The sequence below is a fragment of the Eufriesea mexicana genome, unplaced genomic scaffold (genome assembly GCF_001483705.2).
Source record: "Eufriesea mexicana isolate 0111107269 unplaced genomic scaffold, ASM148370v2 scaffold616, whole genome shotgun sequence".
Taxonomy (NCBI): Eukaryota; Metazoa; Arthropoda; class Insecta; order Hymenoptera; family Apidae; genus Eufriesea; species Eufriesea mexicana.
In genome coordinates this window covers 147,578-159,452 of record NW_016908770.1, presented here as the reverse complement: position 1 = coordinate 159,452, position 11,875 = coordinate 147,578, and the positions used below count along the sequence as shown (strand labels likewise).

The 11,875-nt window shown below is 25.3% G+C and overlaps 3 protein-coding genes across 7 annotated transcripts; 1 reads left to right on the top strand and 2 right to left on the bottom strand.

Moving 5' to 3' along the window:
• Positions 1-980: 980 nt before the first annotated feature.
• Positions 981-3,957, bottom strand: LOC108546120 (transmembrane protein 165). 5 transcript variants are annotated; one of them, XM_017898055.1, is made up of 7 exons: positions 3,877-3,957; positions 3,641-3,699; positions 3,353-3,554; positions 2,313-2,488; positions 2,009-2,191; positions 1,804-1,909; positions 981-1,099 (listed from the first exon to the last, which is right to left on the bottom strand). In XM_017898055.1, the coding sequence occupies exons 1-7, from the start codon at positions 3,878-3,880 to the stop codon at positions 1,023-1,025; spliced, it is 807 nt and encodes a 268-aa protein (XP_017753544.1). In that variant the 5' UTR covers positions 3,881-3,957; the 3' UTR covers positions 981-1,022. The 5 variants fall into 5 exon arrangements, with proteins under 5 accessions (XP_017753544.1, XP_017753546.1, XP_017753545.1 ...); XM_017898057.1 differs by having other exon boundaries at positions 3,826-3,887; XM_017898056.1 differs by having other exon boundaries at positions 3,811-3,882.
• Positions 3,958-4,548: 591 nt separating this feature from the next.
• On the top strand, positions 4,549-7,283 carry LOC108546135 (UPF0536 protein C12orf66 homolog). The gene is made up of 9 exons (XM_017898076.1): positions 4,549-4,662; positions 4,954-5,100; positions 5,179-5,330; positions 5,389-5,529; positions 5,623-5,761; positions 6,381-6,574; positions 6,641-6,791; positions 6,904-7,014; positions 7,078-7,283. Exons 1-9 carry the CDS (start codon positions 4,582-4,584, stop codon positions 7,246-7,248), a joined length of 1,287 nt encoding a protein of 428 aa, XP_017753565.1. The 5' UTR covers positions 4,549-4,581; the 3' UTR covers positions 7,249-7,283.
• A 265-nt stretch (positions 7,284-7,548) lies between these two features.
• LOC108546133 (WD repeat-containing protein 3) lies at positions 7,549-11,349 on the bottom strand. Its single transcript, XM_017898075.1, is given in 14 exon segments — positions 7,549-7,713; positions 7,792-8,014; positions 8,095-8,258; positions 8,335-8,577; positions 8,650-8,919; positions 8,992-9,219; positions 9,300-9,495; positions 9,566-9,756; positions 9,835-9,970; positions 10,066-10,271; positions 10,352-10,513; positions 10,598-10,795; positions 10,866-11,075; positions 11,152-11,349. Coding segments are annotated over 14 exon segments (2,790 nt in total).
• Between the last annotated feature and the right edge of the window lie 526 nt (positions 11,350-11,875).

Here is an 11,875-nt window from a genome sequence, read left to right as displayed (position 1 = left end):
TAATATCGTTAATTCTATATTTATAAAAGAAATATTACATGTCTTTGTTATTTAATTCATTAAAATTTAATCGTATCATAAAAAGCATGTTTCTCCATATTTATAATCCCGGTATACGAATATAGATTTAATATGTTAATTTTTCATAATAAAGTAACATTAGCATTAGTAAAATAATGATAATGCTGATAATGATAGACATAATAATAATAACAATAATAGTAATTCAATTTAAATGTCTTTAAAATTTCTAGAAAAATTTATGTAGTATAAGTAGATTGTGTATATACTCTAACAGAAAATATTCAATAAAATAACTTATAATGATATTATTTATTATTTTTACACTTAACACTGTTATTTGATATTTGCTATATCATATTACTTAATTTTGTAATAATTTTATTCATATTAGTAATTATGTGTAACATTATTATTTCAAACATACTGGATAAAATATATACATAAGTACCTTTTACATGAAATTTTACATATATTATAATTTTTATTATCTTATAACAGTCTCTGTACAATTATAAAAAATATGTACATTATCTTACAAACAAAATATATTTTATGATGTACAGATGCAGAAAGGGATCTAAAACTTTGTAAATTAATGGTACTCATTGAGAAGAATAAAACTATTTAAGCAATATTGGTCCAAAGATCAATCATTTATATCAAATTTTATATTTAAGAAATTTATTTAAGATAATAAGTAAATAGAAGAATTATTAGTAATATTAACAAAGGTTGTTTAAGACGAAAGATCTATATTCTATATCATCTTTATATTGAAATGAAAGGAAAATATCTTTTACAGAAGTATTAAAGTATATTTTAAAAGTATTAAATATCTTTTACAAAAGTAAAAACAAATTTTTGTTTGTTTTACCAAAAGCATTGATTTTAGAATTAATGTTAATTGGATATCTTATTATCCTTATGATGTAGTTTACAAAATCTATTCCCTTTTTTTATAATACCTTGTATAAGTATATAAATACTACATATTGTTTTCATACATCTTCTATGGGACTAATAAAAAGTGCTGTGAAGGCAAATAATAGGAACACTAATCCTCCCATTATGGTCACTATGAATAATAAAAATATTTTCAATTCATTATTTTCCTTGAGTTTTATTACTGTATTATTAACCCTTTGAGCGCTGAGTTATGCGACGTTAAGCGTGCGCGGTAGACCGCCCAATTCTTACAACAGAACACGCGCTGGGCTGTCTGCTTTTTACGATGAAGCGCATGCTGCGTTAACTGAAATTTCATTGCAAAATATGTTGATTGTAAATGAAATAATTTGAGCAGTGACTGTAAAAACTTTAATAAAACCATTTATTTCATTAAGCAATAATAATATATAAAAAATATAATATACAAAATACAGCAATAATAACACAATATAAAAAAAAGTAAATTATATCTTTTAAATTGAAAATTTAATAATTTTGCATTGTGCATTTATTACAAAATTATTATTTTATAAAACTATACAGCGTTCATAGCCCAGATTGAATGGTTGTGTGAGAACCCATATATGCATTCATAGCCCAGATTGAATGGTGTGAGAGAACCCATATATGCGTTAATAGCCCAGATTGAATGGTAGGTGAAAACGCATATATGCGTTCATAGCCCAAATTGAATGGTTGTGTGAGAACCCATATATGGGTTCATAGCGCTCAAAGGGTTAATAATTATTAAATTTATTTATATATAGGTTATATAATTTAAAATCATTTTGAAAGCGTTACCTATTTTTTAATATAAAACAGCATATTTACCTGTTCGGACTGAAATTTTCTGAGCTATCATTCTTCCTCCTAATACTGCCAATCCTGTACAGAATAAATGTCCTAATATTCCACCTATTACAGTTCCATAAACATCCTAAGAATAAAATATTTTGTTTAGTTTTTTATGATTATAATTCAGAATTACTTTATATATAATAATATATTGTTAAATATTAAATATAAAATTGTTCACCTCTCTTGCTGCAAGTATAATTGTTGTAAGCTGTGAACGGTCACCCCATTCTGCAAGAAATGTTAACATAAATGCTTGAAGAAATATCCTAGAAAGAAGCATCAGTGCACTAATTTTTGTTGCTTTTCTTATTACACCAGTTTCTGGATCTTGTATTAAAGTGTTTCCAGTTTCTTTTTCATACTAAAAGTAATATTTAAAGATTATTTAATTCCTGAAAAAATATTGAAGCAATAGTTTCAAAATATTTACTCTATAAAGTTTATTATAATCGTATAAAACTACAGATTTTGGATACTGATACCTCATCTTCACGTTTTCTTAAATCAGACTGAACTTCCTCCAATTCCTCTTGGGCCTCAGTTGTAGTCATTTTATAACCATCTCTTAGCATTTTCAAACCAAATATTGCAAAAAGTGCAGTAGAAATGTAGTATGTATAAAAACTAGGAATCATAGTTGCAGCATATCCAAAAATTACTAAAGATAAACAAGAAATATTACTATTATAATTTTTATTTTTCTAACTTTCTTTATACATAATACAGTGTACGTCATATAATTTTTATAAGAGAATATCTTCATGACAGAAAATTAATATATTAAAATAAATTTGTTTCGAAATCAAAACAAAAAAGAAGGCAAAAAGTTTATATTTTACAGCAATAGAAGTTCTAATAACTAGTTTTTTAATACATTACTTCATTCATTAAATATTTATTTATAATACTTTATACAAGGGAGTTCATTTGAAAAATTTTAATCTAAGTACCTAGAAAATAACACAATTCTGGGAAAAATATTAAATATAGAAATTTCTCAGTTACAAAAGGAAAATACAATTTAATTTATTTTTATTTGTTAAATGGTTACAAGATTATTTCAAGGGTAATTTTTTTTTTTTAATGGAAATCTATATTCTTATTTACATATTCTTATCCTATACAAAAAAAGAATAGCTTTTTATGTGAAATATTTCCTTATTAGATTTTATTTTAAATAGGTATTTAATAAAATTAATTTTTTTCAGGTTTACTATTTTGAAAATAAAGAATGAAAAATTAAAACATACAAACAGAACTTCTTAATAATTTTTTATAACTAAATGACAAATCAATAACAATGTTTACAAGTACTTAGATTTTAAGTTTTGAAATGAACACTCTATATAACATATATTATATACATATGAGTATATCATAATATGTAAGATTTAAATCAAAGTAAATTTAGAGATAAAAGAGATAAATTAAGAAGAAAGATAATATTATCAGTCATTTTGTATGCGTGCGCGCGCGCGTGTGTGTGTGTGTGTGCACATCTAAAATAAAAATTATTTAATACCTGAAAGAAGAGTCATCAAAATTAGAGCACTAATTGCTCCTATAAAAACTGTCAACCTCGGATGTTTCATTGCCATAATAGCAGCAATAAAGAAAGTTTTATCACCTAACTCAGAAACAACAATGACAGATAAAGAAGCTACGAATGCGTGTAAAAAGCCGAGGTTATCCTTGGTTTGTGGTGGCATTGCATTCTCGGGTTTCTAATATTCAATATAAACATTAATATGAGTAAATTTAATAAAGAATGAATATTATTTAATACAAAATAATTAAATTAAATACTTACCAAAGATGTCATTATCATTTGAAATCTAGCATCGTATATAGGTTCACTTTCACCTAATACTGTAGATAAAAGGAAACAATGTACTATAAATATATATAAAATTGAACCTTGATTAAAATCCATTGTTCTTAATTTATAATAATAATAATACTGAAGATTTTAATTTTAACTTTTCTATGCTTAACATGTCTCACACTTCTACCATAAGCACACCGAAACGTTGGAATATGTACTACCCATACTGTTTAAATGTTCCACGATGCATATTCTATATTGTGAAATTTACACGATATTCATGAAGGACATTTAATGTTCTCAAAATTAATCATCCATACATAAAAGTATTTAATATAAATATACTATACAATTAATTTATTTTATACGAATTTGTATTTAGATACATTAAACTTTTAAAAGATTTTAAATTACAAGTTTAAAAATACTAATTTCATGAAGTATATCTGTAATTGTAGAACTTGATCACGGAAGTTATGTTTACTTATCTTAGAACACGTGATTCTGATAGATGTCGCTAAACAACAAACTAACTACTAGAAAAAGGAAATGATTTTGTAAAAATTAATAAATATTGAAAATACTAAAGTACATTTATGATTTAACGTAAGAATAGTTAGTTAATTTTTATAAACAATTTTATCACAATTTGGAATTTGTATCACATAAATGCAAGCTTAAGGTTTTGTTGAAAACAATGCTGATCTTTTTCCTTAGGATTATTTAAATGATTCAGTTTTGGCGCGAATTAGGTTTGAGAAATGACATGCGTAACTTAGATGTCGCTACAATCATAAATTGATATTAAAATGAATTACAATTCAATGTAATATACACTATTGCAAGATTTTATAACCTTTAGAAATATGAGTAATGAAAATAAACATAAACAATTTTGTCGTAATTATAATAAAAACAGATAAAAAATGGATCACGAAGAAGAATTTCTTAATACCTTCTTCGCTCAAGTTGCTCAATTGTGTACTGACAAAGCTAAGGAACTAGTTGTAAGTAATCATTATGAAGAATATTTAAATTTACTAATAGTATAATAACAATTTTTTCAATAACATTTAATATAACTGAATATACAGTTGATATGTATTTTTCTGAAATTTAATTTTTATGTTTCTTCTAATAATGTGTATATCATTTTAAGATGTATATATAATAAAATATACAAATGTGTGAAAGAAATAGTCAAATAATTCAGAACTTTTGCATTTGCTTTTAGTAATATATTGAATACAGAACTAATTGTTAGTCTACTAATTGTACTTTTAATAATTAATATTTAGGAAAAAGAACGTGGTTCATGTCGTCAAACACAAATGGGTCCATGGGGAATGTTGCTTATGCATTTACCACAAATAGCAGTAGCAGAACATTCATATGCAGACCTAGGTTTTCTTCATACCAAAAATAAAGGATTTCTGAGGAAAGATGTAAATACATTAATATTCATCTTAAAAATAAAGAATATTGAAATTTATTTAACATTTGATGTAAACTTCTTTTTTCAGAATTCACTACGAACAGTATATGAGTCTTTGAAATCTGATTTGAAAAGAGTAGAGGAAATGACCAGGGGAACCAATTCAGTTGGTGCAACAGTTGCTGAGGTTTCTTATCAACTGTGTCAATATATTACAGCAAAAATACAACTCATAGATTTGTTAGTATGTTGTTAATTTAACTTGTTGTTAAATATCTCATATGTTATTCTATTACAGTTATGAGAAAATGTACAACATGAGTATCAACAGTAAAACTATGAAATATCAAGAGTTATTACAATGTATAGAAGGAATAGTAGAAATTCATTCTTTATCTTGTTCGCATCTAGCATTAACTGCTATTAAAACAAGCTTAACGTAAGTACAAATAAAAATAAACTATTAAGAACTGAAAACTAGGTATTATAGTCTAGGTTTATTTTTCTTGAGATTAAAAGATGATTTGATTAGTTTAGAGTGCGAAATATTAGTGCAATTAACAAAGGCACAAGTTGAACTCCAACATTGGAGATTCTTATTAACATTAATGGCTCTTTATGGTGCACAGACACGAATGTCAGCTTGGGAGAGAACTTTACAAAGTAAAGAGGTAAATAATATAGATAATGAATAAGATAAAGATGTTTGATTAAGGAGAGGTTCTGGTCTAGGAGGCTAGAAACTGATCATTTTTGAGATCTTTTGTATACTAAGCTAAACAAAATGGTGATCTGCGGTTTTTCACATTTCATAATATAACTTTTAAATATATAAAAGTTTTTTTTATTTAATATAAATATTAAGAGTACATGTACCGTGTTTAATAATAATTCTTGAAAAATTCTATTTGAAAATTCTACTACAAATTTCAAATAAAAAAATTCGTAAAATTAAAAAAATTTTAAATATTAGAGATCTACTACTTGTAGAAAACTATATTCTATAATTGTTTTAAATTAAGATGAATTCAAATAGATTAATTATTTTTGAGATATTTATTGCATCAGTTTAAAAAATGATGTTTGAAGAAAAATGTGTTTAAAATTTTAGCCATAAAATTAAACCTAGTGGCAACTATTATACAAAAGTATGTAATTTCAGTAACTTTGAGTAATTTCAAATTTTCTATACATATACTTTAAATGTCAAAAAATTGTAAAGTGTAAAAAAATATAGTTTTGTAAAAGTTCTAGATTGAGACCTCCATTTAATAAATATTATGTTTTTAGTCATGGAAACTTGGCTTCAGTGCTTCGTTTTTGAAAGCAAATCAGCAACCAGCATTGTATCAATGGTTAGTGAAACTACGTAGTAGCATATTAGCTAAATGCTCTTTATATTTTCATACTACTTTAAGTCAGCAGGCTAGTCCAGGAGAAATGAGAAGTATCATGAGCAAACAAAATGTGGATTACTACCATAAGTAAAATATCTTTAATTATTTGAATCAATAAATAATGGAGTAAGTATTGATATATTTTTATTGTAGAATACAAAGCTTTCAACGTAAACACGATGTTTTGGCTGTCTTAATAATATTTGACTCTAGAGGAATAGAAGATGCAGGTCCAGGTTATAGACATCCTTGTAGAGAACCAAATACATCTGAACAATTCCCTGTCGTTCTTAGTTGTCCTAGTGTAAGTTTATATGAATTATATATGAAATAAACAGAAAATTTAATATTTTATGTCTAATGTTAATATAAAACTAAAATAAATTTTGTTTTCTCAAAGAAATGTTATATTTTAGATATTTATACAGAAGCCATCAATTCATTTCGATAATATACAGAAACGAATTAAAGAACGACATACAGAACTCCTTGCTATGGATAAAATTATATATTGTAAACATGTAAAAGTATGTTAATAGACATACTGTTTAATAAGTTGTGCATGTTAATACAAATTGATTTTTTTTTAGGATGTTTGTACATATGCCATGTATAATACTGATCCTAGAATGACTTTGGTTACTGTATTTGAAAGTGGCAAACAAAAAGACAAAGAAGCTCAGGTAGCGTCATTTATGACAGATTTATGTACGCAAATTAAATGTAATAAAATATATGAATCGTTAAAATTATCAAAATGAGAAATTGTATAGATGTGTATAAAAAAGATAAAATACCACCAAAGATTATAGCGAGAAAAAATCAAAAGTTATTTAAATAATAACATGAAATATGTTGTATATTAATAAAATTTTTATTGTTGTTTGATTATATACTTACTATATTACTTTTCTTCCTCCACGAAAGTTTTTTCACTCTATTTTTATTTAAGAATTATATTTTATGTTTAAGGATAATAAATATAGTTAAATATAATTATTTTAATATTTATTAATTGTCAGTATATACGAAATATTTTTATCATTATTAAGTAAAACATTTCACAAAGACATAATTGCTCTTTTTATTGCTTTTTCTTTATTTTTTCTGACTTTATTTTTATGCTTACTGCTTTGGGTTGCATCTCTGAAGAGCTGTATTCCTTCCTTTTCTTCAATAACTCGTTGCATGTACATCATTCCATGTAAATTAAATCCAATTATATCCTGAAGTAACTAATTTTAAATTAATATTCTTTATATAAATAGTTAAATGCAGTTTTGATAGAATAAAATTGTTTTTACCCTTAGTTCCGAAACTTTTTTAATAGCAAGCGTTGTCACAGTTTCTAAGATAGGTAAAAGTTCTTGTGTAGCTACAATTGGACCATGATGAGCTTGCACTAAACATAATGCTAGTTTCGCAATTAATTCTGTATGAGAATTTAACTGTAATAGTTTGGGAAGCACTTTAAGAATTTCACAAGCAGCTGAATATGGTAACAATAACAATGTCTCTTCTAAATCGCTATAAAATGATTTTATCATGTATTTATTTATTGCTATATTTTCATATTTCAATGTATATTTTGCATACATATTTCTTACCTCCCTCTAATTCGTTTAATTGTTTCTAGCAAATAATCATCTGTATTTGTACAATTATAAGCTTGCATTTGCAAAGGAATAGCAGGTATTTTATTTGCTGTTACTTTTGATAGTTGTTCATTATATTCTTTAGATATATTCAAACATTCCAATATTAATTCAGCCTGTAAATTACATAAATTAAATTATACACAATTATCTAAATGAATTAATTTTCACATCTATTTTATCGATATTTACTCCTTTTTCACTAGATACGGTTTTTCTTGAAGGTAGAGATTGTTGTTTTTGTCCTGGAACAACGGTACTCTCTCCGGTAGCTAACTCATTTTCTTGTTGTTCTCTTTCTTCCTCTTCCTCATCTTGAAGAACTAAAGGTTCTGAAGTTCGTTCATATAATCTAACTATTCTATCAGACCCACAAGAAACAACATAAACTCCATTTGGTGAAACAGCACAATTCCATGCTTTACCTACATGTCCCTAAATAAGAAAAATTTACTCGTTATATTCGTTAACTTACAATTTCCAAGTATTTTAAAAAAAATGTATTACTTGTAATGTTACAATTTTTTGAAAAATATCAACATCCCATTGTTTTACTTTTCCATCTTTACCACAAGTAAAGATATAGTGTGTATTAGGTATAAATGAAAGCCCTGTTACACTATCATCATGAGCAAATATTGATTTGTGACAATCTCCAAAATCCAAACCCCAAATTTTTATGTTTCGATCAGCAGAACCAGTAGCAATAAGTGTTGAATCACTTGATATATCCATACATAATACTGGTAATTTATGTCCATAAAGAGAAACGAAAAACTAAAATAATAATACAGAATCTTCAGATTATGTAATAATGTGGAAATTACATGTATATTTTCATATAATTACCTTAAATGTATCAAGAAAAAAGACTTTTACAGTAGAGTCAAGTAGTGCAACTGCAACGAATCTACTATTAGGACTTATTCTTACACATAATACACTATCTTCCAATTTTAAAGTTTTTAAGTGTAGAACAGATAAAACTTTTGCTTTTATTTCCCTATCAGGATCTTGAATTAGTTCAAAATTCCAAAATTTTACAGTTTGATCTCCGCCACCACTAGCTACTCCTTTCTAGAAAAATACATAAAATAATTATGAATTTATATATTACAAATATTATGAATAGTATAAAGTACATTTTTTAAAATTACTTTATCAGGAAATAATGTAACACTCCAAAGTTCTTTAGAATGTGCAGGTATTTCCTCTAAAATGTCACCTGATGCAATGTCAATAATTAGCATTTTACCATCTTTTAAACCTACAATTAAATGTCTATCTCCTGGTACAAATGTTGTAGTTATAGCATAACCACACTGTACAGTACGTAAACATGCTAAAGTTGGTCTAAAATTACAGAAATTAACGTGTCATTACTAAATTTTTCTATAAATTTTTAATAGTTTTATTTTAATACCTATTCCATAATTTAACAGAATCGCCACTTGCTGTTGCAAAAGCTAAATTATCAGAACTGAAACAAACGGCACGGACTTCTGAGCGGTGACCATGATTTGTTATTGATCTCAAATGTTTTACTTCTGCATCTTTCTCTTTTGTGAAAAGTGAATATAAGTCAATGGAATTATTATTTAATCCTATACATATCTAAAATGACAAATAAAAATTAATTTCATAGTAATTTTAATCATTTAAAAAAAAGTAAGAATTTTCATTAAAACCTACTCTAAGTTCGCCATTTCTGCCCATTATTATACATAATCCTTTCACTTTAGCAGATACTTTGATAAAAGGTAAACGAATGATTTCATCCTTTATAGTGGCTGTTCCTGAGAAATTTGCTTCCAACTTCTTTTCACTTCTATTAAATATAAAAAGTAATATACATAACAAATATTTGTATGCTTAAGAAATTTTTTAATTTTATTAATGTGTTAGAAAAATATCACTGCATACTTTTCCAGTTTCTTCTTTTCTTTTCGTAACCGTTTACGAATGTTATCTTTTATTTTAGTATCAGGTAATAACTGAAATAATTCTACAGTGTTATCTAAACCATGGCATCCAATAACACTATAAGTAGAATCAACTTCAAGAGACACAACACGTCCATGACTACTTCTTAATATGCTTCCAACTTTTTCACATCTTAATGGATGATTCTATAAAAATGTAATTAACTTTTATTAAAAATTAATGAAATAAATATATTATAAATGTAAATATAAAATTAAATATTTACCATATCACTAACTACAGCATCAGTGAGCGTTATATCATGTAAATTAACATCAAGGTCTACAGCATAGTATCTAGTAAAAGATATTTTCCATATATGTAATTCATTATCATTACAACCAGTTATTAAATACTGATCATTTTTAACTAAAACTAAACTCCAAACCTTGAATAAAAAGAAAAAAAATTACTAATAATATATTGCATAATAAAATTAATTTGAATTATACATATCTATAATTGTATTTACTTCTGTTCTATGACCAACAAGAGTTCTGAAATTATGTTCAGTGTCTAAATCCCAAAATTTTACAAATGTATCTTTACTACAGCTAATAATGATGTTATGATCTTTCATGAATGCTAAGCTAGTTATTACGCCTTTATGTCCAGTTAATCGACATATACCAGTTTCAGCTACAACATCCCAAATAATAATATCCGTATCCTGAAATGAGGAAATTAAAAATTAATATTTGATATATTTATATTTCATTTCTTCTATTAAATTATTTTACCTTTGAACCTGAAGCTAATCTATGTCCTTCTCTATCATAAGTTAAAGTTGTAATTTCAGATCTATGACCTACAAATATACTTCTATTTTCTCCTGTTTTTAAATCAAATGTTTTTATAGTTCCATCTGCATAACCAACTGCTATATGTTGTTTATTAGGAGATGCAGCTAAATGTGTTACATTTAATTTATCACCTGATAACACTTGAGCCTGAAATATTAAAGTAAGTTAAAGGAATAATATTATGCTTTACTGTGAGAAAATAAATAAATAATTTATAATTTACCTTTTCACCCAGACGTAAATCCCATATAAAAACATGTTCACATGCACCAACTGCTACAAATCTACCTTCCTGATCTTGTAATGTTACAAAAACAATATTACAAGAAGAACTAACAATTATATTTAAGTTTCCAGCTGATACATATCTTAAATATTGTTTTGTTATGCCCATTTTTGATTAATTAATTATATTTTACATTAATATAAACATAAATATTAAATATGTATTGATTTTATCTATAAAACTGTGAAGAAATGTTAAGAGAAACATTTATTCATATATTCTTATTGCTTTTTTATATAATAAATATACCATATTTAATTAAAAAGAGATATAATTGATTTTATTATACTAAGATGTTTGTTAAATAATTTAAACTTGTTGTTAATAATATTGATTATATGACTTGGTTTATTTAATTTTAGAAAAATTCGTTTTTAATTTAGGTTACAACTTACATGGTCATTATTTACGACTATATAACTGAGTAAAGAATAACAGCAATTGGTCAATATACGACCAATCATTTTCAAGAAATGCAAAATGAAGGTTTGGAGGGAATGGTTGATTTTCATATAAACAATGAATAATAACAAGTGATTTTTATATTTAGTTTTTTTAAACTTTTGTGCGTGGTTTTATTTAATTTTTAATATAGCGTAAGTTTAAAATTTGTATATGTTAAATACTACTAATATTCCAGATTATTCACTTTTTACAATAC